The 27,165-nt window shown below is 44.9% G+C and overlaps 1 protein-coding gene across 5 annotated transcripts; it reads left to right on the forward strand.

Moving 5' to 3' along the window:
• Positions 1 to 1,116: 1,116 nt before the first annotated feature.
• On the forward strand, positions 1,117 to 26,055 carry pisd (phosphatidylserine decarboxylase). 5 transcript variants are annotated; one of them, XM_042704467.1, is made up of 8 exons: positions 1,117 to 1,227; positions 1,860 to 1,930; positions 3,756 to 3,931; positions 19,601 to 19,837; positions 20,192 to 20,330; positions 20,639 to 20,788; positions 21,370 to 21,530; positions 23,832 to 26,055. In XM_042704467.1, exons 1-8 carry the CDS (start codon positions 1,160 to 1,162, stop codon positions 24,054 to 24,056), a joined length of 1,227 nt encoding a protein of 408 aa, XP_042560401.1. In that variant the 5' UTR covers positions 1,117 to 1,159; the 3' UTR covers positions 24,057 to 26,055. The 5 variants fall into 5 exon arrangements, with proteins under 5 accessions (XP_042560401.1, XP_042560403.1, XP_042560400.1 ...); XM_042704466.1 differs by lacking the exons at positions 1,117 to 1,227; positions 1,860 to 1,930; positions 3,756 to 3,931 and adding exons at positions 7,877 to 8,107; positions 9,616 to 10,417; positions 15,654 to 15,819; XM_042704468.1 differs by lacking the exons at positions 1,117 to 1,227; positions 1,860 to 1,930; positions 3,756 to 3,931 and adding exons at positions 7,883 to 8,107; positions 9,616 to 10,229; positions 15,654 to 15,819.
• Positions 26,056 to 27,165: the final 1,110 nt, after the last annotated feature.

Here is a 27,165-nt window from a genome sequence, read left to right on the forward strand (position 1 = left end):
TCCTTGTAGCCTGGACCTATTTAAGCGTAGTCACCTATGTAACTGTGGCCAATGTCTGCACTTATGACCCTCCCCAAAGAGCCAGATCCTTTTAAGAGTGTAGTCTCGCTGTCTGCCCCCTGTGTAGGGAAGAGATGGGTGTTAGCAAAAATGTGATTTCATTTTTTCCTGTGTTCACAGTGTGTGATGTGAATGTCTTTTCCCCATGTTACACCAACACCCCAATCATATATGCTGTAACAGAGAGTATTGTATAGCCTACACTGGTCATGAAATGGGGATCCCCGTTCTTTTGAATGGGAAAAAAGTACAATGGCATTGATCCCTCCGTTCCGTTTATCCTCAATCCCTTTAGTTCCCCTCACAGTATTAGAAATGATGCACACAGTGAAAGTTTTTATTTTGGTTATCAACTGAGAGACCAACACTAAAAATAAGTAACGTTCAATGGTTGTGACTTTGATTTGAATATATATTTTATGAATAAAAATAGTGTTGACATTTGCCTAGATTTGTGTCTGTTTTTTTTTTTCTTTTCTTTTCCTCTCAGTCACAAGGCTCTTGTTGATGCTAAATCTTAAGGCGATCTTAAATGAAAAGTGGGTAAGTGATTGGAAAATAATAAGAAGCTACATGTAACTCTGGGGGGTGTATTCTAAGAATGTGGTTAACTCCAAGCAAGTGGTAAACCTAATAGAAGAGCAAAACAAAGCCAATGAGCTGTTGTATCAGGAGGTTTACCACTTTGACTTTATTCAGCCAGGTTTGTCACTAAACCACATTCTTGGAATACCACCCTGGAATGCAGTCTTCACGAGGGATGTTCTGACATCTCTTGGAACATCAGAGAAAATGAAGATGCAGCAGGTGCTGTAGTAGCCTACTGGTACAGAGCTGACTAATTAACCAATAGAGTGCAGTGCCTCACCACTGTTAATACTACAACAAACAGAAGAGACATTGAGACAGAAGTGCTTAGTATGTTAGTCTCTTCATGCAAATGACTGAATGGAGGCCTGATGTTGATATTTGATGGTGGACTAACCTGAACCTATGTGATCGGGATGATTTTAAAATATGTTGCGCTCCAGTACAGTAGATGGCGACAATGGATTTTAACAGCACTACTTTAAACATGAAGGAGACTTGACATGCTGCTATGCCCTCTTGCAAGATGTCAGCACCCTTGCTAAAAGTCTGTTGTGCTCGGCTGATCGGCGCGAACAGGTAAATGTATACGTTTACGCTTAAACATGACATGTCTTCCTATAGTGAATATGTCTGCTTCCTAAAGAAGTATAAAAAAACGAATCCTTAAGAGGCCCTTAGTAATCTGTACGTTGTGCAAGTGTTTGCTAACGTAATCGCGGTTGTCTACCTGACAGTGTCCCAATGCTTGTGAAACACCCACAGTAATAGCCTACTGTCTGGTGTTCTCATCTTGCCTAAAGTCATTTCGAGTGGTTTCAAGCTTGTTCACAAACCAGATCATTTTCTTAAATGTGTTAATGCTAATAATTTGCCGTGCTGAATTAAGAAGGGTTCAGCTGACATATCATGCCTACTTCATGGCAAAGGTTTTACTTTGCACAGCAACCTTTGCTCTCATATGTAGCTAGCACAGCGATGTTTAATACGCATACGGAAGTATGTTATTATCGGAGAAGATATTTAGTTAATGATGGCCGTAAATAAATTAGTTGGATTTCAAATTCAACTAGGAAGACTACCATTGACATTGAATACACCATACATAGTATGTTTGCTATTTGTGTTTATGTTGTGTTTAGCTTGGGCTACTTAAAATTAAAGGTGCATGACTGTTTCCTGTGCATTACTGTCTGTTTTCCCGTTTGTAGTTGTTGGTTACTATTGAGAACCCAGGGAATAAGATGGTGTCAGGGAGGATCCCAGCGGACTGTGTTCGGAGGTGAGGATCGCATCCAATTTAAGCAATAACTGCACAGTTTCTACTAATCAGTGTTTTGTCTTCGTCACTATTTGAAATTCACATTCACACACACACACACACTCACACTCACACGCACACACACTGACACACACACACACACGCTCACACACAGTCACAGATGGGTAATGTACCAGTGTTGACCTGTCTTGCACAAAGAAGCCGCAAAAATAGTATATATCTGCAGACTGTCTAGTTTATTTTCTGTTTAAAACATCTCCTTTGTCAGTTTTACATGATATTTAGAAGGTCCTACATTTGTCATGTAACGCTGCATTTATGTTGTAGTCTTGTTAGGATGGCCTTTAGTTTCTTTTAACCCCTAGAGGGCACTGTTGTCTTAAGATTGAACAGAATTCACACTAGAAGTCATTGGGAGTTTTGCCTCTTTGGTTAGGATTTTTTAGACATTGTCTTTTGGCTTGTGTTAGATTTTAATTGAACAACTTGGTGCAGTCAGTTGGTTGCGTCAGCTCTTTAGTTATTCCACCTTCAGACCGTCCAATTTTCTTCCATATGAACTGGTGAAACAAATACTTTCAGGGTATCAAAGAGGTCATATATTAACTTTTTTTACTTGCTATTTTGAAACAAGACTGTTCACTGTAACATATAGGAAAAGACTACTGTGACTTTCTAAGCACAGTGTTTCCTTCCCTGTCCAGCAAGGCCATATATAGAAACTAGGGGCCAAAAACAAGCCATTTACAATTCTTCTACTTTGTGATGTTGACAAGTACCTCATGTTTAATACGCCCATAGAAATGTGGATGAGGAAGATGTATTTACTTAGGTTACCTAGTTATTCAATGAATTGTTTACACCAGTCAGTATACAATGGAACCAGGAAGCAGAGATGTTTGGAAAAGAGGAATTTTGCTGTTTTGAGGATCCTAACATCTCACAAGAGTGGCTGTTTATTTTTTGTCTCTGGTAATTACAATCCTTCCTTAGTGGGGTGTTCTGTATCAGTCCAAACATTTTTGCAAACCTAGGACAATTTAGCTAAGGGGTTAAAATTAAAGGATGGAGCAATACCAAGTAGCTTGTACTGGACCCAACTGCCAACCCACAAACCGTAAGTAAATGTCTAATGTTAAGCACTGTGTAGTAGTATGAGCATCATCAGGGATTCTACTTCTTTGGAGCTAATGGCAGTTGTTTGCTAGCATGGACTAGCAAGGTAGCCAGTTATATAGTAGGCTAGCCATAATCTGACAGTTGTATACTCATGATAGAACTCATAGCTATTCCTATAGAGATAACAAGGCTGTATATTCTATTTTATCCAACGTCATTGGAGTAAACAACTCCAGATCAGCTAACTGGAACTTGAGGTGACACTAAGTTATGGCTAAAGTAATGCAACACAAACCAGAATAAAATAGTCACGATAAGAAATACATGAGTAGAATAACAATTTTTTCTCAAGTTGTTAAAAATTAGTTATATTTTCTGAAACTGGGTTATAAACTATGTAATGAGGTATATGTTGTTAAATGTTCAAAAACAACTCGGATAATGTTTATTTACAAATAGGTCTAAATGTGTCCAAATGATATGACAGCAATATCTCAATCAACCACTGATCAAATATGTCCATCCTTTAACTATGCTTAACATGCTACTACTTCTCAGTTTTCTGAGTTTCTAGGCAATATAGAGAACAGCTAAAAAAAACAGCTTTCATCACCATCAAAAATATTTCACACTGTAGAAATTCTTGCTCTGATGATGTTTGAAAAGTTGCGACTCACCGAGCGTGATGTTCTGCGTTTGTCTGCAGGAAGAGGGCTTCGGAACCCAGCCTCGCTGGGCCTGCAGGCTCGTGTCCGACCTCTGCCCATCCTGATAGCCACCGGGAGCGGCTACATGGGGTACGATCAATACGGGCGCTACAAGGACCGAGAGCTGGAGAGCAAGGGCATCGAGGTTCCGCCCAGGATCGCCAATGAAGCTCAGGTAGGAGCACAAACCCCGTGCCCCGATAACTACCACCACCACCACCATGGTCACCATTCAACTCCTGCCCGTCAGAAGGCATTGAAGGAATAGGCACATCTGTTCAAAGCTGCTGTGGATGAACACACTTCGCTCAATCCCATATGGTCATTGTAGAGGCTTTATGTTGTTTTTAAATGAAACGCACCAACACGCTGAGGATATGCTTTGCAAACATGCTTTCACTTTAATACAAGGGGAAAGAAGTCGCCGAGCTTCTTTCCCTCTGCCCGGTGTGCTTCACGCTTGTTTTTAACCTGGCCAGCTCTGGTAGAACCACCACCCAAACACCCACCCACCCCTGCTTCCCCCCGGTTAGGGGCCCTCAGAGCCCTCTGGATGCTGAGATCAGTGTGGAGCCTTTGGCTCAGAGAGAGAGAGTGGGTCTGAATGATGTTCATCTGTGATGATGTATGAGTGACTGTACTTTTGGCTGGACTGTGTCCAGTGTTTCGCTTATGGTCCTTGTTGTTGTTAGAAATTGCCAGAGGGTAAAAGGTGAATGCTCCAGATATGGGCAACATTTCCAGGTTAAAATGTGTGTGTGTGTGTGTGTGTGGGGTATTACTGCTCTGTCATCATCTCTTAGCAACTGTGATTATCTTTGTTTGCCATGAATGTGTGAACAGATGTTTTGCATACAGTTTTAAAGTTCGCGGCATGACTACAGTTTTCCCGTCTTTCTCAAAGCACTTACTGCAGTTTTAAGTGTTGTCAAAGCTAAATTCTGAGGTAACAGGGTGATTTCTCAGTGTGAAAGTATTATTGTCCGGTAATAACTTCAGTTCAGGTAAACATGTTGTTAAACAAGTTTGTACAAGAAGATAAAACATTGTTGGCCTGTGTCAACTTCAGACAGTCCCTGTTATGCCAACTTCTCCACCTGTAATAGTGATTTGCATCTTCCATAAATGTCTCCCACATCAGTTGAGTTTAGAAAAACACCCATGCCATGCTAAAGGGCCTAATCCTTCATAGGCAGAATTCTTTTCTGTGTGGTCTGCTGGGCAAACTGTCTGACTGGCTTTGTAGGTGGATGGCACTTGCACGTTTGTTTTGTTTTTTCACTGGTATTCACAACACAAACAACACTCTCTCCAACACAATCATGGTGTATTGAATCGCAGCAAAGGGCAAAGGACGCTGAGGTCGGGTCACTGTGATCTGAGTAGGTCCTTCCTCAAAGCACAGCACAAGAGAGGGCACAGGTGGCAGTGTCACCACGGTTTAGTCACCAGTCCCCCCCCCCCCCCACACACACACTTTTTTCACCTTTCCCCTCATTCTGGCGGTTTATTCATCTACAGTGCAAGGAATTGATTATTAAATGTGTAGTTTGTAGCTTTTGTTGTCAGAAAATAATCATAGACTACATAGTGACCTGCAATAATTATCTATTGCAGAAGAAGAAGTCAGAAGATGACATTAGTCCATATTCCTGTGCATTCTGTGCAGCTTAAATGCTTCAGGTGTTTTTAAGCATTCGTTGACATTTCTGCAAGCAAATATAGTATAGTGTTCACAACAACGCTTTGTAGAAGATTTAATTTGATAATAACTACCCCAACTGAAGCATGTCCATGAAGAATAATCCAAAATATGCTAAGTATTGCTTTTTTTACACACTGCACCTTTCAAGGAGAATTAGGTCAGAGACTTCAAAACTATGGCCTATTTAAAACAGATGGCCGCTGATAGAGTAGACATGTTGGGAAATAAGTCTGAAGTAACTCCTTTCAAAGATCAGGATTTCAACTCTGAGACATTTCACGAGGAGAACTTTTGAAACAAGCCGATGAAGTAATATTGTGCTGCAACTAGTTTGAACCTTTGGCTAAGCAGCGGATTCATCTAGATGTTTTGGGTGAGAAGGGTCTGCTAACCATTACACAGTTGCTCAGTATACAATGAAGACGACAGCAACAGCAAGTTCTAACCAAACCTTCATTATGGGATGCACAGCCTAACAACTCCCACATTTCCTTCATCTGACAAAGACGTAGCCTCAGGATTTGTTCTACACCGCCCCGGTTCAGTAGGCCGACTGCCAAAGTTGGGGCCCAAGGTGGTGAATCGAGTTCAAACTCCCAAATCAAGCTCCGTTTTTGGCTGGCCCTCATACTGCTGTACTGTAGGTGTTGGAATGACCGGAGAGTGGGGTGACACCCTGTCACCGTGTAAAGACCAATGTGATTGGCCTGCTCCAGGCAGGAAGGAGGGGTTGGTGGGGCTTTCCCTTTGCCTGGGCCACAGGGCTTTTCAACTGCGCACACACACACTGACACACACACACACACACACAATGGACAACGCCCCACAGCAAACACTGTACCTTCAACGTGGCCTCAGCCGCTTGTACTCTTGATCCGTCCACTGCCGCGTGGACTCAACAGAAGGGTCTGGTGTCATGGTGTCGTCGCTGTGGACTCAACAGTAGGGTCTGGTGTCTTGGTGACGTCGCTTTGGTTTGTTGTTTTGGTTGGTTGAAAGGACATTATGAGCCTTCAGGGTCCACCCTGTGTGACTTGTCACACAAACACACAGACACACACACACACACACACACACACACACACACACACACACACACACACGCTCACATACATACATAATCTCTCACACACACACACACACACACACACACACACACACACACACACACACGTTGTGACTCTCACACACACCCAAATACACACACACAGTTAGAAATACACCAAATATTTAGATGCATAGACTCATAGATACACATCCTGATTTCACATGCACATTCAAACTCACACACACATAGAAACATACATGTAGGCAACACACACACACACACAGATACACGCACATACATACACACAGATGCACACACACAGATTGTGTACACACACAAACACTCACACACATGCACACTCACACTCACACACATGTGCACGTACACACACACACACACACACACACACACACACACACATACACACACACATACACACACACATACACATACACATACATACACACACACACATACATACACACACACACACATACAAACACACACACAGATGCACACACAATGGAGGGGCTTCTTCTTGGAGAGAATGTGGGCTGCGTTGGACCTAGCATGGTAATGAGCCGTTGCCCGACTCACACACTCATTCTCTGGCTGTGGAAAGAGGCTGAAAGGGCTCCAGCCAGCGACAGCGGCATCAAGGATGGAAGCATCCGGCTCTCAGACCCAGCCATCACCAAACCCACAGAATGGGAGATGGAACCATAATTCGTTTTTGCTGGACTGCAGCTGCACGTTTTGTGTTGGAGGTTTTCTGTCCTGAAATACTGTTCGGCATGATCTCATCGCAGCTTTCAATATATTCATAGGGTTACGTAATCATATGTGGGGGGGGAACACCCATTATATCAGCTAGGATCAGAGCGTTAGCTGGCCTTCCTGTCGTGTCATGTCCCAGCAAATCTCAGAGAACCATTAGTTAAATGGCTTCAAAATGTATGGTTTACAAGTGCATTGTGGGATTAGAGAGCTGAAAGACCTTCGAAAGCTTTTTAGCAGTCCCTGCATGCTGTGCATTTCAGACACCAGTGCGTGTGTGTGTGTGTGCGTGAGTGAGTGGATATAAAGACTATTGCTGACCATTCTGACCATAGTTTTACTATAGTATAAATATACAACAAACACTCCTTTGTGTACAATCAGTATGTGCTCGAGTCTCAGAGTGAGCCCCTCCCCCACTCGCTCCTTCCCTCCATTTCTCCTTCTCTCTCTGTCATAAGGTTGCATCAAATTCAGCACAGTTCAGTGTGTCACTGATTGAGCAACAAGGCCTCTGAACTGGCATCATGTCACTTTACCCAGAAAGCTCTGTGTCTGTCTGCGCCGTGTTAATAAGAGCACACACACACTCTCACTCATCCTCTCTCTCTCTCTCCCTCATACACACGCACCACTTTCACACATTTCGCACAGACTGTCCTTAAAGGGCCTTGACGCCCATTGTGTATGCAGGCAGTTGTGTGTTGACTGAGCTCTGAGTCAGACTAGCCTTCAGCTTTAACGGTCTGTGGAAGTGAAGACACTTCCTCATTACCAGCTCTGACACAGCGTGAGGGAAGCGGTTTCACGGCACACCATCAGTAAGTCTTTCTCATTCACCCATTTCAAACTTTTTAGTATTTGTTCAAATAAAATTTCAGTTACATATTGGCTATTTGTGAGGTATTGTGGCTATTCTTTTGGCAGAGGGACTGATTGGCTCAAGTGATCTAGTGAAGTACATTTTAGTTTCTGTCCAAACCATGAATATCAGCTGGGAATTTTCCGGAATTCTTTTATGATGGCTATCTCAGTAGAGAATACTGAGGGTTTTTTTTTCTCTTAAAAAGCTTGTTTCCGTTTGTAATGCCAAAAGACAAATTTCAAAATGTCAAACTCGTGGCTATGAGGAGATGTCAGATAATGTCGACTGCAGCGGAAACCACAAACATCCTGTTTCCTCTTTTTACTGCTCAACTGAGGCACATGAGACCATTTTTGGTGCTGTGATAGTGTGCTACTTGCAAGTCCAATGTTGGAAGAAATGACATTGAATAATAATGAACTGAATTGTCGAATGGGATTATTTTTGTATGTGTGTGTGTTACTGTTGTTAAAATAGTTACAACCCAAATGCTGAGTTTTAAAACACTTTCTAAAAATATGTGTACATTTTAAAACTCATAACATTTGAAAAACCCTCCATGTGAAAGTAATATCAAACCTGTGTAGAAATAGGATGCACTTGATTTGGACCCCTCAGTACTGAAGATGCAAATTACTCAGCACAATGCTAATTCGTGTCAAACGCAAAGCAACCAACCAAAGACCAGATACCAGTTGAATCTGAAAATCTTTCGTCTGCCACAAGAATTCATGAAATATGGCTAATGCCAAACTCACAAGGTCCTGCCCTTGAACATAATGAGAGTTTAGTCTCTTTACCGTTTCTCCTTACCGTTTTATGTGGTCACTTGATTTATGACATTTTATTACTGTATAATATGTGATGTATGGGTTGATTCCTGTGCAGATGGAATAGTGAGCTGTATTAATCATATTGACCAGGCTGTTTCACAGTCCCTAGGGCATTCACTTTAGTGTTACAGAAGCAGGAACCAGCTGAGAATTTTTTCACCATTCAGGAAATGGCAAAAAGCAGAGTTTAAGAAGAATTACGAACTGTACCATTGTCAGATCTGTTAGAACAGTGACAGTTTCACTATTTCATATTGCATTTAATCAACACAATTTGACTGCTTTGAAGTGCTACATTGTCATGAAGAGTTAGAAGATTTTTGTCACAAATTTGCTATTTCCTGATTGAAACACACAAACATATTAGGACAAATTAGTTCACGAGAGAATTTGTTCCTCAGTGTGTGGGTGTTGTGGCACAGCGAATAAGGTCAGTACTAGATAGATTTTTTTTTTTGGCTAATCATTTCCCCTCAATTATCTGCTTTGACCAAATTGAGAGGAGGATATAGAGTGGAATAAATTAAAAGGGGGGGTGGGAGTGTTCACTCTGGGCATTTGTCTTAGAGAAGGGGGGGGGGGGGGATTCAAACAGGCGCACCCGCTGACCGGATTGTCTCTCTCCACAAAGCTCCCATCCCCCACAGCAGCGGCTGTCACCACCTCCCACCGGCTCCGCTAGCAACTGTTAGCAACTGCACTGCACCTTCCCGGCAGAAAATTCCCAAAAAGCTGGCATTTCCAGAGGCATTATTCCCACACCGTTCCCAGCAGCAGCAGCAGGTGGAAGAGAACGAGAGGACAAGAAAGGAGGAAACGGAGGAGGAGGAGCGTAGCAGCCGGGATTAGCTGCGTCACAGCCCAGCGTCCACCAAACGAGTGAGGCAGACAGGAGGAAAGGGGGCCGGCCCATAGCACCGCTCGAGACCGTGAGCGTGCGCCACAACGCGACAGAGCATCACTCCGCAGAGAGGAAACAACACAGTGAGAGAAAGAGAGAGAGAGAGAGAGAGGGAGATCTGGAGAGACTACGAGGAGGAAGTGACCGTGTGAATAAACAGACCAACTACTCACAGACCAGCAGCCCAGTTTGTGAGAAGAAAGAAGAGAAGAGGAGAGAAGAGACAGACAGAGAGTGAGAAAGAGAAAGAGAGAGAAAGGCATTATCCTAACCAGTCCACCTTCGACGGAGACCATGTGTCAGGGAAGCCTGCAGCGGCAGACGGCGCGGAGCTTGGGGAAATGGTGAGATGCTGCCGGCCTATACAAAGCCGGCCGTCCTGCTACAACCTCCACAGAGTCAGGGTTGATGTGCGGCGCCTCCGGCCGCTGGCCTCCACCTCCGCCTCCGCAAGGGGGGGCGCCGCGGGGGAGTCGGGGGCCAGCGCGGCCCAGGGGGGGGGCACCGGTGTCAACCCCCGCAGCCGCTTCAGGTATGGGCCCAGAGAGAGAGAGAGAGAGAGAGAGACAGAGGGATAGAGAGAGAAATAGATAGATATAGAGAATGACTGAGTGAGTAAGTGAGAGAAAGACTGTGTATGCGTTAGTGTGTGTGTGACAGGTTTTACGTTATCCTAGCGGTTTGTGGTTCAGTGAGAGCTCTTGCTTGCCTGAGTGCCTGACTGACGGGAATCCATTTAGGTAGAATGGATTTGGCGGTGAGCGACTGTAGCCACTGAAAGAGCGTGAGCAAGACGGAGAGAGAGAGCGTGGAAATGGGAGAATGATTGGAGCCTGTGAAGAGAGCGAGAGAAAGGACAGGAGGAGTACTACCTCCTCAGGGGGCTCTGTATTGGGGGGTGGGGGGGTGGGGGGTAGCTGGAGGATTGGCTGGACATTAGCTGCTTGGCTGGTTTGAGAGTCCGGCTAGTGCTGGTGTTGGTAGAGTGTTCTGCTGGTGTAGCATCTGAATGCTTAGTGACTCTGCTACTGTTTGTGCTGGTGCAAATGCTATAGCCAGTGTGTGGGAAGCTTTGTCCCCCTCTCTTTCTTTCTCTCTCTCTCTGTCCCTCTGTCCCTGTCCTGTTACTCTCGCTGCTGCTACCCTGCTCTGCCTTTCAGCCGGGTCCCAAGCGCGCAGCACAAAGCCAGCGTTTGGCCTAATTTGCAGAGTAATGCCTCTAAGCCTCTGCCAGGGCTACAGAGAGAGAAGGGGGGTAGGGGGGTTGGGGGGGGGGGGTTAGAGGAGCGAGGCCAGTGCAAGTGGGCCACCGGGCTCCAAGCATCCGAGAGGAACGGTGAGAGAAAAGGAGAGAATACGAGAGAAATGGAGAACAGAGAGAACCGATAGAAAGAGAAAGTGTGTGTGTGTGTGTGTGCATCAGCTAGTGTGGATGCCACGCACTTCTCCCGAGCGTGAGAGGCAGAGAGGGGAACCAGGAGAAGAAGCTCTGCAGCCAGTGATTGGCCAGCATGTGCCTGCATTGAAGAAGTAAGGGGGGGAGGCATGATGCTGGAGAGAGAGAGAGATAGAGAGAGAGAGAGATAGAGAGGGAGGGAGAAGGAAAGAAAGTGAGGCACCACATGCTACTAAAGCACTGGGATATAGGATGAGCGTAGTTATGTTATTGTTTTTCCTGGCTCTGGCTTTGAACGAGTGGGTGACACAAAGCCTTAGAGTGAGTGTGTGTGTGTGCGTGCGTGTGTGTGCGTGTACATGCGTTTTTGGGAGGCTGCAGGCGAGCTGCCGTTCTCATGGATGTTTAGCTCCATATGAGAAAGAGAGAGAGAAGAGGGAACGCAGCCATAGTCAAATTCATTCTCCGTCTGAAAATGACTCGAGTGATTTGCAGATTAGTTCATACACCAGAACTGGGGTTTATTTTTAGACACACCGCAGACATCGCTAGTTGCTTCGTAACTATGTAAAAAACCTGGAGCATTAAAACAGATGTATTGCATTTCTTTATGTGTGAGAGTCAGAGGAGAACATTTTGATCCTCTTCATGACCCAAAATTTGATGTAAATATTTTGTAAACAAATGTGAACTCCATCCCTAAATCACCTGTCTTCAGCGTTGTTGTCATTTTAGCAGACAAGCTCACTTCTAGGTACACTATGTACCATCTTGTACCAGATATAATTAAAGGCATTAGTAACTTTGTGATATGAAAACATTCATATCACACGAAAGATCGGCCGGATCGGCCGGAAGCACCGTGACATTGTCCCGTACCTCCGAACTAGCTGTCCTCTCCAGTAAAGGCCATCTTCAGACGTGGCCTCTTTCTCTCTGGCACTCTGCCACAGCTGAGCCTGGATGACAATGAGAGCGCTACACTGGTGCCAAATCAATGCGCTCGGGTGCAGTTACACTGATCCTGGCGTCCGACATCATCTGAAGGGACAACGCACGCCGTCCCTGTAAAACTGCTGCCGTCTCAATCCGTTCAGTCCAGGGGGATGCATTTAAAACAACTGCGTAGCGTCGGAGCATATTTTTTTCATGTTATATCAGTGATGTCTGGAGGTGCGAGACGTACCTGGGCTGAGGAAGCCTCTGTGTGTGTGTGTGTGTGTGTGTGTGTGTGTGTGTGTGTGTGTCATACTAGAGTTTAGATGGACAAACGTCACCTGACAGATCAGACGGCATAATTATCGGACCGGTTGATTAGCCATTAGGGAAATCTCCCAGCCTGGGTCGTTAGAAAGAGATTTAGGCTCGGGTTGTGATCCACCAGTCAAAAGTCAGCTAACATTTGTCAGGGTCAGGGTTCACCGTTTCACCAAGTTCATGTAGTCCAGCTGCGACTTTCACAAAAATGGTGACATCTGGTAGAGTCGTGTGTGTGTGTGTGTGTGTGTGTGTGTGTGTGTGTGTGTGTGTGTGTGTGTGTGTGTGTTAGTTAGGCATGAATCCTGAGTGGCTCATGCTTACTCCGGTGTCGGTGTCTAAGCCCTCTCTGAGAGGCCTTGGTGCTGGGTCTCATCCTGATTAGTGTGGACAGTGTCTTATGTGCTATAGTTATCCCCGGCGTGTCTACTGGCCACTCACAGGAGTTGGCGGTACGAGGGGGAGGGGGGTTAAGGGGTTAGGGTCAGCTCTCTTAGGTGCTGGCTCATCACTTTCGGGGTCCAAATATGACCCACATCCGTGGTACATAAAAGCTAATCTGGCTTTAACTGGTTGCGCCAGCTCCATTTGTGTGTGCACTGGAGTGTTTGTTTGTGCCCGTCACCTCTCACTCCTAGAAATACTCCCCTTCTCTCTCACTCACTCACACATACTCACTCACACATACTCACTCACAAACACACACACACACACACACACAATGTCTTTGTGCAGTACATCACATATCATCAGAAAACCATCTTGCCAAAATTGAGGCGTGAAGCATTTTCCGACAGTCTCTTGCGATAACAGGTTTCACTCTTGTCACCTCACATTCCCCCATTTCCTCGAGGTGATTTTTGCCTTCTCTTGTCTAGTCTCTCGCTCGCTGCTACTAAAAATAGCTTGTCTTTCTCCGACGGGGGGGCTTCGAGTTTGGTGGCTCTTCCCTGCAGAGCAAAGTTTCACCCAGTTTACGATGCGGTCATGGCAGCGGGGGCTGGCCAGCTGGTAGCCAGGTTGGCGGGTCGGCTCGGCTCGTCTTTGTCCAGAATCGCCGCCGTGTCGCCACTCTGACCAGATCAGCGGTGCCCTACTAGTGCCCTTTCTTTGTGATGAATGCCCGACGCATCGCAAGCAGTGAAGCCTTAACCAATCGGATTTTCCAAAGCAGTCAGGCATAATATTAAAACAGGGGAATGGATTTGCACTCACTCTCTCTATTGCTCTCAATCTCTCATCCACAAACACACACACACACACACACACACACACACACACACATGCCTTTTTCTCTCCCTCTCTCTCTTTCCCCCTCTCTTTTCTTCTTAATTTCTCTCTCTCTCTCTCATTCTGTTGTTTTTGTTACAAAGACAACTCTGAGAAACATGTTAAATGATTTAAATAGTACTTCCTTTTTCATGTACAGTCACAGAGGAAAGGTGTTTTGGCCCTTCTCCATAGAGGTTCCAGTGAGACACCGCTGATGAGTGGTTCTTGATAGAACCCATGGAACCCATCAAGCTACAAGCACAGCTCAGACTTCTGAGTTAAAAAACCCTGTGGAGACAAGAGACAAGCCCAATCACCATATATTCTAAGCGAGCAGTCGGATGGCCGCAGTTGGATGTGCAGGATTTGTGTATTAAGTGTCACACTGATCGTCATCCTTTCAAATCTCTCCAATGATGCAAGTGATGTTTGCGTGTCAGGGAGCGGATCAGAAGATTCTGTTGCCCCTGACTTGCGGCTAGAAGATGCTTGTTTAGTTTAAACATTTTAAGTGAGCAGAGTGCAAATACTCACACAATACACAAGCTTCTGAAAGAAAACAAAAATCACTCCTTGACGTTGAGAGACCAGTCAGTTATTCTTTATCTCAAACCGAGCTCCGCGAAAACAGCTGTGAGAAGGCATGAGTGAGCGGACAGCGCAGAAGGAAACCTCCCATCTGCTCGTCTCTCAGAGCACTCAGCCTATCTGGTCCTCTGGGTCTTTTGTGAAAGTTGCAAGTCTTTTCTCTCCCTCCGACTGTCTGTGGCAGGAGGCCCCAGGAGAAAGGCGTCTCCTGGAGTGTAGAAATGTAGGGGTGGGTGGGGCAGAGAATGTACAAACTGTGTGCAAGAGCTGGAACTGATTAAATGGTTTTTACAGTTAGGGATAAATACAGAGGATAAACCTGGCCTGACCTGACCTTTCACTCAGTAGAGAGGTTGGGGATGCTTCTCTCGCACAAGTGTGTGTGTGTGTGTGTGTGCGTGTGTGTGTGTAGGTGTGTGTGTGAATAATTTATAAGTCTTCAGGAGTGTTATTCTCTATCTTTTCTCTCTCCATTTTCCTGGTTATGTAAGTGTCATGTCTGACTGTTAATTTTGTCTCTCTTCTCTCTATCCTGCTTTTGATTTCTTTATTTGTCATTTCATTGGAGTGCAAAGAGTGTGTGTGTGTGTGTGTGTGTGTGTGTGTGTGTGTGTATGTATGTGTTTTTTCTGTCTTACCATCAGTCATCGCATACTCTAAGTAAGGGATAATATATAGTCCGCCGGTCAGTATAGGACAATAATTCCTGGATCCCCGGATGAACAGCACCCGATGCCCAGCATCTTGTTTTGTCCTGAAGAGATTTATTTTCTGATACTGACCGGCGGACTATACATTATCCCACTTATTATACGGTTACTTGCCAAAACAATAGAAGACATTTCTCTAAAATACCTCTTTTCAATGATTTTGTTGTCGTTTCGTGACTTTTGTTGAATTTTGTTGCCTCAGCGGTCAATATAAAGAAATGTCAGACCTCCGAACGTTGGGGTGGCCCATTCAAATCAATGGAACTTTTTGCAACATTCCGAGGAGCCGTATAATAATAATGTATAAATGTGCTACATTACGTGTGTGTGTGTCCATGTTTGTACTGGTATGCCTTTTTGTGTGTGTGTGTGTTCCTGCCTTTTCATTTGTCAGGACATCTTTGTATGCTCAAGTGTGTCTGTATGATTGGGCTGGCGTGCTTTTTCGTGTATGTGTGTGTGTCCTTGCTTGTTGTTTGGGTACCCCTCCGTGGCGTCAGACCCCCCTGGCCTGACAGTCCCTCTTGTGCCCTGTCGCCGCGCAGGTTGCAGTTCCCCCAGTTGGCCTTGCGGCGACGCCTGGGCCAGCTGAGCTGCATGTCCCGGCCCACAACCCGCCTGCGCTCATGGCCACTCTCCTTCCTCTACTACATCCTGCCCTTCGCCGCGCTCAAGCCCCTGGCCAAGGTGGGCTGGCGCCCCACCAGTAGGGTAAGTATCCTTTGGAAGAGCCAACAGTTCTGGGGCTCAACCCGCCGTGGTCCCCCATGGGCAGGAACCAAGTGTGTGTGTTTGTGTGTGTGTGTGTGTGTTTGTGTGTGGTTTGGCGAACAGCATCTCAGCATCCAGAGGTATCCCCCTGTTGAACTCTTGTGTTGTCAAGCCCTGTTGTGAGAGAGTACAATGTAAGCTGTGATTGGGACACAGCTTTTGTTTGTTTTAACTACACATGCATTTGAAGTGACAACGGAAAAGCGACTGTGGCCCTGTTCACACTTGGTTTATAAATGCAGATCACAAGAAGACAGTCGAGACGCATCGCCATTTACACCTGTGTCTATCATGCGTATCTGTGGTGTCCAGCTGACCAGTTGTGTTCAGATTTCATTAGAAGTTTCACTGTTGTCTACTCCCTTGTTGGGGACGCATCAGGATGCATGAACGTTTACACTACACAAAAGATATGCGACTAAATGGCTCCCAGACCACTTCGTCAAGTGGTTTGAGTGATTGGATCACAATGCGTCCTGGAGGTTATTTAAACTTGTATTTAGCACTGTCCATTTGTGATCCGGTTGCCCAAGACACATTTTAAAACCAAGTGTGAGGTTAAAATCCCTCCCCTCAGCTTTGACCTTGGCGGGTGTGAACATCAATGTTTGGAGAACACAGTAGGAGTTATAGAAATCTTTTTTTATGATAATGAGGCCCCCACACATTACCGAACAAAGCCCCACGGCAATGGAGAAATGAACTGATATGTTTTGATTTCATACACATTTAAAAACATAGACGTTTGGGTCTACCGACCTTCATCATTGTGGACAAGAATGACTTCCTGAGGAGGCGGCACATTTTTCATCTACTTCATTTTCACTTTCCTTTCTAAATCCCTCACTGGTGGTGCCATACCGATGACCCCTCTGCCCTCGCCTTGTCCGCCTCCTGGTGTGTTTGTGCAGGCAGCGGGCGATGCGGACCGGCGGGCACAGATGTCGGCTTGCGCCCACTGCCACAGAGCCCTGAGCTCAGCCCCTGCCCGGCGCCTCTTTAAAAAAGGCCCCTTTGTTTCCAGGGACACAAACACACTACTGTGGAATGCTTTTGTTTGTGGCCTCGTTCCGGAGCTCAGGACATAGCCTAGAGAGAGAGAGAGATGGAGAGAGAGAAAGAAAGAAAGAAAGAAAGAAAGAGAGAGAGAGAGAGAGAGAGAGAGAGAGAGAGAGAGAGAGAGAGAGAGAGAGAGAGAGAGAGAGAGAGAGAGAGAGAGAGAGAGAGAGAGAGAGAGCAAGAGAGGCCGGTACGGTTCCGTACAGTGGCATTTCAACAAATGCCGCTTCCTCTCCGGATTGTTAGCCCTGCTTTCTTCTCTGACTGAAATGTGGCCGGGGGGGTGGAGGGGTGTTTGGGCATTGAGCGTTCGGCGCCCGGGTGCTCAACGGCTGCACCTCCATTGCCCCCGCTTCGCTTGATATGCATCTCGTCGCCTCCATCAGTCGCAGCTCCCATGATTCCCTTGTTTTCAGACCAGCCAGCTGCGGAATGTACTGACTTGGCACTCTCCGTGTGTGGTCTGAATGCTAATGCCAGTGCCTCATTGTTACATTACATAACACCTTAGAATAACTCAAGTTTATGCCTTTTTCTCAGTAGTCATGTACATTGGGTTGCTCACACCACCGTTTGTTTGGTTACACTACCAGAACGTGATGACGGTTACAGAAGGTCAGGGATAACTCTTAACGTCTGCATTATGGCATTTGCAGGGCAATAATAAACAGCTGTTATGAAGTGCCTGTTCAGTGAAGTGTTAATCTGGCGATAATCCCAGGGTTTCAGCGTGATATTGGCGTTAAGTTATCTCTCTTGCTGACCCCCAACGCCTCCTCTCTCTCTCTCTCTCTCTCTCTCTCTCGTTCTGTCGTTTTCTCTCCCCCTCTCTTTCTCTCTCTGTTATGTGCCAGCTATATATAGACACTGCTGGATGTTTTAGCCTCAAAACAGCTTATGAAGAAAAAACAGCAACACAATCACTTCTTCAGAAGGATCCCAAAAATAGAAAGAAGTGCACTTTTAGCAGCACTTTTAACGGCTTGTAGATATTTATATTTTTTTAGACACAGAAGTAATCGTCTTGAGCACATGAGGCACTGGAGTGGACAGGAAGAGCTGGCAATTGGATGTGGGCAGATAGAGTGCCACATAACCCGGCGTGCAACCTGACAAGCTAAGCCCTGTGAGAAGAGATCCTCTGTCAGCTGGTGCTGAAGCCTGATTAATCCACTTAGACTAAACGCACACAAGAACAGCTATGCGGCAAGGCAATCGGCAAGGCGGCCGGAAAGCCATCTGGACTTGGGGGCAATGTGGGACTGAGGCAGTCCCCAGTACAACCACTAGGTGGCGCACCTCGAGGGAAGAGTACCCTGAGGGAGGAAACAATCCTCCATGAGTTACCGTTAGGTTGTGAACTTGTTTCAACACGCTGCATTAAGGAGTTGAAGATGAGCCAATTGCAATTCCTGCCAGCTATTGTACACCGCTATCATACAGGCCTATGCGCAAATTCTGACTTGCAGTTCAGCACATTTTCTTGCCTTGTTGTTAGTTATGTGGAATACCACCAGTGCCCCTGTCAGGCACACGCTGCTGTAGCATCCATACTAGCCTGCCCACAGACAGTAACACCAGATGGTTTTCACATCGGGCTCGCTGTGCAGGTAGCAGATGGATGATCGCCTCATATCACTTCAAGTGCACCTGAGTGGGGTATTGGGTTGGTAAATGGACAAAAGAAAAGGCAATGGAAAGAAACAGAACCCTGCTTGTGGTGTACGTGTGATTTTAATTAAGGACAGGAGTTTCTTTCTGCTCAGTCAAAATGTAACTCCAGGTTACCATTAAGAAAAGAATAAAGTTAAAGTTGGATGTTCTCTAACAGCCATCATAATCTGTGTAGTCTGTATTATCAGGAATAATTTACCTGAAAATATTTTTGAGATTTAGGTAGCAGCTGTTGAGCTGTTGTCAGCTGGCCTTGCGTGGCATAAATATATAGTAACTGTTGCATACACTTAAAAGTTTACAAATATCAACTCTGACACACAATTATAGGAGCTAAACACATTGATTAAATACCTATTTGTGAAAGTCAATAGTTGGCTGCAATCTCAAATAGCGGGCTGGGTGATTCCAAGACGTTGAACAAGATGACGGATTTGAATACTTTAGTGCTTGTTTCTAAAACAAAACAAAAGACTGCTGGTGGTGCTGGGACAAGGACAAAATCATTCAGATTTTGATATTGAATTATAAGCCACTTATTAATGGCCATGATATGTATGAGATTTTTCTGAAGGAATTCTGCTACACTGGTGAAGGAAAATATGCATCAGTTTGTTTTTTGTTTTATTTCACTAAAATGTTCTAAACGAATAAGGTTCTGTCACACTTGCCACACAAAGTACCCACTATGGTTGAGTTCTTCAGAGCAGGATGGTGCTCTTTACAACATTCACTTGTTTTAGAGCTTCTAGAGGTTTACACAAGGGTTCTACAAGGAACCTTTCCTCAATGGGCTGTTGAACTTGTGAATACCCTAACCCTTTGAGCACGGAGGGGTTCTTGGTTGTTTTTTAAACATATTTGTCTTAGCTTATAGCCCACGTTGTAGTTATACAAGGAAGGTTGACACCACCCTTAACAACACTTTGCAGGTTCTTTATTCCTTATCGCATCTTTTTGGTACTGACTGCATGTTTCTTCTGTGTAGGTCGCCCTCTATAAAACCATCCCCACGCGGCTCCTCTCTAGGGCCTGGGGTCGGCTGAACCAGGTTGACCTGCCAACCTGGCTCCGCAAGCCCATCTACAGCCTCTACATCTGGACCTTTGGGGTCAACATGAAGGAGGCAGCCGTGGAGGACCTGCACCAGTACCGCAACCTGGGCGAGTTCTTCCGACGCAAGCTCAAGCCCCAGGCGCGACCAGTGTGCGACTCCCACTGCGTGGTGAGTCTTGTGTGTGTGTGTGTGTGTATACTTGGACAGAGAAGTTAATGCAATATAGCAATGAAAAATAATGTACCGTATTTGTACTCCCTATTTTGTGGACAAAGGATGATTTTGTGTGTGTCTGTTCAGACAGTGAATGTTAAGGCATATTCCAATTGAAGTCTCCTTAGTGATGTACCATTATATGTTGTCCAACATTTTGGGAACAAAAAATTGTGGTTGGAATGAAGATATCTCAAGGATCACACGTGTACTTGAATGACGATGTCTCCAGTGTCACACATGCGCTTTAAAGCCCTGTGGGTCACAGAGATTTCAATGGTTGCTTCTGTGTTTGGCTTCCATGCTCAGATCAGCCCAGCCGACGGGAAGATCCTGCATTTTGGGCGTGTGAAGAACTGTGAGGTGGAACAGGTGAAGGGCGTCACCTACTCTCTAGAGACGTTCCTTGGGCCACACACATGGGCTGAGAGCATAGCTCTGAACAGGAGTGAGTATTTCTCTGGTCTCTCTCTCTCTGTGATTTCTCTCTTTCCTTGACATCATCTTGTTGCCATTTGTTGTGGATGCTCCTCAAGAATGTCCTCTCGAAGGATCACTCTGTTTGTAACAGGAGATCAGCAGATTGTCTTCACACAACAAGCTACGATTATGTAGCCATTGCTCCAGAATGATCCTGATTGGTCCTCACACCTCAGTTATCCTTTTTCATCCTTTGTTCTGTTTATTGCGTTCAATCCCCCATCTAAATGTAAGAATCTCTGACCCGGAAGCGTTCATCTGTTGTTCTCTCCCCAGACGAAGACGACCCAACCAATTTCCAGGACATCCTGGTGACGAAGGAGGGAAACGCACTCTTTCACTGCGTGGTGTACCTGGCTCCAGGGGACTACCACTGCTTCCACTCCCCAACAGACTGGAGGGTAGCCCACAGAAGACACTTCCCTGGTTAGTGCCACACTAGTCATTTTTCTCCTCAGTTAAGTCATTTAATTGAGGTTTTGATCCTTTTGGATCAGTGAGGGGATACATTTGTTATCAGTTTTTGCACACCTGGTAGTTAATAGATGGACTTCGGGACTGCTGGTGTCAAACAATAAGCAATAAGGCTTCTCAACAGCTCACCCAAAACCACCCCACCTCCCCCCCGGCCCGGCCCGGCCCGGCCCGGCCCGCCCCGCCCTCATAGACTGCACTCTTAACACTCCACCCTGCAACTATTGATGCACCTCAATGTATATATTTATTTTTTTAATTTACTCAGGGATATTTATTTATCTATTCATTGATTATTTATTATTATTTAGCTGTGGCAGTTAATGTCCACAGCAATTTAAATGTTTAGCTGTCTGTTGCTGCCTCTACTGTCTCGTTGTTTTTGTGACAATGACAAATAAAGTACTTTGAACTTCAAGCACATCTTCCTCCCCTAAATTTATTTGTAATTTCGCTTGGGTGTGTTTGTGTTCCTGTTTTGTTTTTCTGAACACCATTTGTGATGTTGCTTTGTGTGCCCGTGTGCCCATTAGGGTCCCTGATGTCTGTAAACCCCGGCGTGGCCCGCTGGATTAAGGAACTCTTCTGCCACAACGAGAGGGTGGTGCTCAGCGGGGAGTGGGCTCACGGCTTCTTCTCCCTCACCGCCGTGGGTGCCACCAACGTCGGGTCCATCCGCATCTACTTCGACAAGGTCAGTACCCACGCTAGTCTCGCAGGGATCACCTGCCTTCATAGCAGCACAGAGCAGCTGATAGCTGTTGTTGAAAAATCTGGCAGGGCTGGTAGGGATGAGTCAGGTCCAACATTGACTGGATGTCTGCCGTGTCAGCAACAGGAATTTGAATACACTTCCAGGACGTTTTTGTCAGTGTGTCCGGTAACACATTTGATGCTTTTGTTTGCTGACTTAGTGAGCATGTAGCACGTAACTCCTAACAGCAGTGTTTTTGGCAGTCTACGGTTGGCCTTTTGTGTCAAGTAGGTGGTCTGTAGCTAAGTTAAAGCAACAGGAAGGTATTTTCATTTGAAAAGTATTGCCTTGTAAATGCCAACAAAACCACAGTTCGCGTTGGTGTTACAATTTTTGTGGGGTTTTGGGTCCACATCACTGAACTACATAGTTCATTGCCTGGGCAGCTGGTAGAAGGAAAAGGTGTGCCTATTTATCCTACACGTGATCAATTGTCATCAGAATGAATTTGAGGATGTGATAAAAACTAGTTACTTACAAAGACGCTTCATGAAAATGTAAAAACCTGTATAAGCTACAATGTGGACCAGACTAATCGTCAAAAGTTAGACTTTTTAGACTAGATTGAGATAATATAATATTACCTAACAAATTTAAATTGTCTTGATCCATTTCCATCTTGTGAAACACTTCTCTTACCATCACGTGTTGCTCAATAGTGGAGATGGCGATACTGGCAGAGGTCAATTGTTTTGAAACTCAACAGCCAAACCAACACATCCCCCAAAGTGCTTCCCCCAGAAGTATAGTGCTGTCTAGCCTTGGACACAGTAGTTTTTAACTACTGCAGTTATCAGAGCCTGACACACCATTTCCCTAAGCAATCAGTACTTGGGTCAACAGTCTATGTGGAGTTAGATAATTCAGTGTTAGGTGCAGGAAGTAGTTTTTTGTTATCAAAAACATTAAACATCCGTCTAGAACTACCATGAGGACAGTATTTCGATGGAATAGTGTATTGTTGCATCTAGATTTAGTTCTGGGATGTATTTATGCGTTTGTTTACATTTGTCAGAGCCAAAAAAAATGAACCAATGCAATGGCCGAAAAATGGCCTTGAAAGGCATAGCCCTTTTTTTTTGTCCTATCCTATGACTGAATACAACTGGAGGAATCTTTACATTTGACAACAAACTACTTCCTGGCCCTTCCATATAGCATGACAACAATTTATGGAGATTCAAAAGAATAGTATGCAGACATCCCAGACATCTCCATAGCTATCCATTCTCTGTTCATCATGCTACTTCATCCTCAGCACATGGTAATCCTGCTCTGTGCTGGCTAAATTAAACAGCCACTACTACTTCCACTTCTACTTTGACTTCTACTGTGCTTGATAACCGTACCGGTAACTAGGAGCTTTCACTCTAGTGCCTGGGTGACCGTGTCAGGGGCTTTGCCTCACACTTCCTGTGTAAGGCAATTTTGATCCATTAACACCAGGTTGATCCGAAAGGTTCGCTGACCCACACTAACCCAGACGTCATTAGCGTCGGCCGGCCGGGGTTAATAAGACCTGGACAGCCAAGCGAGCATCCTCCTCGCAAAGTTTACACCGCTCGAGTGAGCGGAATTCATCTTGTCAGGCTCCAGCAACAGCGAGAGGGACAAATATACTCTTAGCACATATACTCTTAGCACATATACACTTAGCACATATACACTTAGCACATATTCACTTGTCATTAAGCCATTTAGCTCCCATGATTCTAATGCAGTTTCAGTACCGTTTGTAAACTTTACACAATGCATGTTCTATGCGAGAGCATGGTACACACACAAAAGTACGCCACTGACCCCGTTCCCACTGCAGACTGTCTAATCTATTTAGCCAGGCCCTCGTCCCAGTCGTTATGTAAAGATGTAGGTCATTAGGTGACATGATGGTTAATTGCCAGGCATCACCTTCTCTTTGTTTACGTGCACCTGACTAACCCAGATGACGACGCTGGCACACGCCAGTCACATTTGTTTACTTAAAGTAAGAAAGCCTCATTACCTCATTCGGAGACTTGTGGTGGCATGGCCGCAGGGTTGTTGTGCCTTTCATTTGTTCTTTCCTCAAATCCCTTAGCCCCTGTGTGGTTTGAAATCTCTGGGATTCGTCTTTAAGAGCGCACTTAAATCATTTGAAATTGAATGTTCTGTTGGAGCCAGAGCGAAGTCTGAGCATTAGTTTCCATGGGGATAAATGCATTTTAAGCTCACTGCGCTCTCTCTCTCTCTCTCTCTCTTCAGGAGCTGCGCACAAACCTCCCGCGCTACAGCAAAGGCTCCTTCAACGACTTCAGCTACGTCTCCAACAACAACCAGGAGGGCATCAGCATGCGCAAGGGCGAGCACCTGGGCGAGTTCAACCTGGGCTCCACCATCGTCCTCCTGTTTGAGGCGCCAAAAGACTTCACGTTTAACCTGAAGGCGGGCCAAAAGATCCGCTACGGAGAGCCCCTGGGGACAATGTGAGGCCTTGGATGTTGAGAACACAGGGGAGTCTGAAAAAACCTGGATGGGACACAAGAAACGCGTGTGGACATGAGAGAGGGGCCAGCATCGACAAGTCTAACACACCATTGAAATTAACACAGATTTTCACACACGGTTACAAACGTCACTTAAACTGAAGTTACTACACATGCTGTTCACAGATGCTGACACACACACACAAACACACACACATACCCATACCCAAACACACACATATACACACACATTCCCAAGCCACCATGGTTGCATTATAACCACTAGGACTCCCCATCCATTTCTGGAGATTTTCTGTAATCTGCTGAAAGGTTTTTTTTTGTTGTTGTTGTTGTTGTTTGTGATTTTCATGTTTAAAGGAAGAGGGAAGACTATCTAGGTGTGTTGGGCTGTCTGGTTAACATATGAATGCCATCCAGCTTTTTGGTTTAACCTATTTTTCTATCTTTTTTTTCTCCACCCATATTGCCTTTTGTCAGGAGAGGGGGTTATCTATTTTATGTGTTGGAGGATTGTCTGAAGTTTTCAGATGAAATGATGAAAGCAAAAACAAACAAAAAAAAAACCAACGAATAGAAAAACACCTCTTCACATTTACTTGCATGTGAATAGGACTTTAGAACTAACCCTCTAACACACACACATAAGTACTCGGTAGAAACCGATTGGTGGAATGTACCATGCGGAGACAACCAGCCTGGTTTTGTTCTGCTCTTCCCATCTGTTTTTTCCATTCTCTTTCCTCCCTCGCCCCCCATGTGTTCTGTTCTGTGTCCCCCTTTCACCCTCTATCTGTCCCCACCACGGGGAGGCCAGCTAGTGGACCTGTAGGGAATCCGCTTCCGAATTTCCAACCATATTAAGTCGGCCTCTAGTTTGTGTTTTGTTTATTTTATTTAAAATAACTCATTGCAGTACTCTGCTTCAACAGAAAAAGGCTGTTAAGCCACAACCTCCATGTATAAGCAACCACCACTGCCAAATGTATTTTATCTCTAGCAATAGAAGTGCAGGTCTCTTTGTTTTGTTTCTGTTATCCAAACACATACGTGAAATAGGCCTGTACTAAAACATAAAACGTTTATACATGAACAGTTTACAGGTGTAGGCCTATTACTTAGGGGGAAGTGTAGCTCTGTTCTAAGCAGAAGTAGCTAAAGACTGTGGCACTGATGTGGATTGGTACTGGCAGCATTGGCAATCTTGGCCACGATCTAAACATATGATGAAGTGGAGGCAAGAAAAATACCAAATCTATGGTTTACCGAAGGAAAAGAAATTGATGTTAAACACGGTTTACATTATTTATCACTACGAATGATGGAAAGATTTTAAAGAATCTATTTTTCCAGAGCCATATGAAGTGCTTGGGAATGGCTTATCTGTGTAATGATTGTTCACGTAGACTGAGGGCTCGTTCAAAATGTTCGAAAGGCTTATCTTTTTCTGGTCATGTTTCACTGGTTTTCTAGGTTTTTTTGTGTGTGGTGCCAAAAAATGCCAGGGAATTTTCTTTGTTCTCTCTTTTTGTTACTGTTTTTTGTTTGTTTATTACTTTTCGTGTCTGCTTTGAACATGTCGGAGCTCATTTTGTAGTAACGACTTCACCCACAATGGTGGCAGTGCGAGGGAGGAGGCCGAGCGGAGGGAACAGATCCCCGTCTGTCTCGGACATCATCATTAGTAGAACTCCTGACAGAGCCGGACCGGGAGACGGGGGGGGGGAGGTATAGTGGAATGTGACTGGGCGTAATGGACAGTTCCAAACGCTATGTGGTTCTGTGGAAGTGTCGCAAACCAAACGCGGGGCTCTAAGCTCTGGGGTCTAGCCTGCGACTGTTTTTATATGTAAATTGTAATATACTTGAATCATTTGACTCATTTAACACTGCTTAGATTTTAACGGCAAAGTAGTGCTAAATGCAAGAATTGTCTCATTAATAAATTTTTGCGTATTCTTAATAAAAAAAAACATTGTTTGCAAGGTGTCCATTTAAGGTGTGCGTGTGTGTGAAAGCGAGAGAAAGTCTGCAGAGTCATAAACAAAAGCATCATCAGAATGTGCTCACTACGCCTGCGCTTTCTGATGGCAGTGGAAATTCACAGGCAACATGCACTTCACTTCCTCATCTGTAAGTAGAGGGGAAATGATTAAGCTCTGGCCACTGTCCAGATGACATTTTATTCAAGACTGTCATTGTATGAGCAAAACAACTGGCCCCAGTATCTACATACATAACAAGGAATTTGGGTCATATTGTTATTAGTGTAAGAGCTTTTGTATTACCAGAAGCAAGTCCAGGACATGAGGACAGGCATAGTGTTTATGCCACAGTCGCCCTCTGCAGGTGACTTCTCACACTACTCTTGCAACATCAGTGGATTTGGCATGCGTATGCTGTATCATCTTCTTTTTGAGGTAGTAGTAGTAGAGTGCATCACTGTGTCACAGCTGGACCATCATGACATGTTGTTTGGTCTCTAAGCCTCTCTGAAAAAACTCAGGCAAGGTCCACTGAATCTGGTTTAAGTATTTTCAAACAGCAAAAAGTGAAGTTATTTGCTTGTGTCTTAAAGAGTAAGACTTTTTTTGTCAGCATAAAGATCCCCTTTGGTTGTTTTTGGCACAAGGCATACTTAAAGGAGCAGTAGGTAGAACTGAAAGGGGTTTTGTTTTATGACAAAAAAAAAACAGCATACTGCACCTTTCAGAGACTAGCCTTTTCAAAGTACCAATGGAAACCAGGTCAGGGAAATGGCAACAGAGCTTTTACTTATTCTTCACAATAGCAGTCACTGCCACCTCAACAATGAACAAGGCATCAGCGGTAATTTAAGCCTTCTAAACCTTAGTAACTCAAAAGCTTCACGACGGTCAACATTCTAGATCACAACAAGACATATGTGGCCAATTATCCTAGTTATTTTCCACCTAGTTTCCTTGGTTAAGTAACCTTGGTAGAATGTAAATGTTTATAAAGCACACATGCTCTCTAAACAATGGGCTTCAGGTCTCAAGTGCACACAAGGGGAGACTTTTTTGAACCAGTTAAATCTTCAACTGAGACACGTCACTACAGTGATACTGCCGTAC

Source organism: Clupea harengus, unplaced genomic scaffold, assembly GCF_900700415.2.
Source record: "Clupea harengus unplaced genomic scaffold, Ch_v2.0.2, whole genome shotgun sequence".
In the NCBI taxonomy this organism is placed as follows: domain Eukaryota; kingdom Metazoa; phylum Chordata; class Actinopteri; order Clupeiformes; family Clupeidae; genus Clupea; species Clupea harengus.

Excerpts from the sequence above, each read along its gene's own strand:
- pisd (XM_042704466.1), top strand. The coding sequence starts at position 10,227 with ATGGTGAGATGCTGCCGGCCTATACAAAGCCGGCCGTCCTGCTACAAC. Across the intron at positions 10,418-15,653 it reads AACCCCCGCAGCCGCTTCAG|GTTGCAGTTCCCCCAGTTGG; the intron begins GTATGGGCCCAG and ends GTCGCCGCGCAG. Across the intron at positions 21,531-23,831 it reads TCCGCATCTACTTCGACAAG|GAGCTGCGCACAAACCTCCC; the intron begins GTCAGTACCCAC and ends CTCTCTCTTCAG.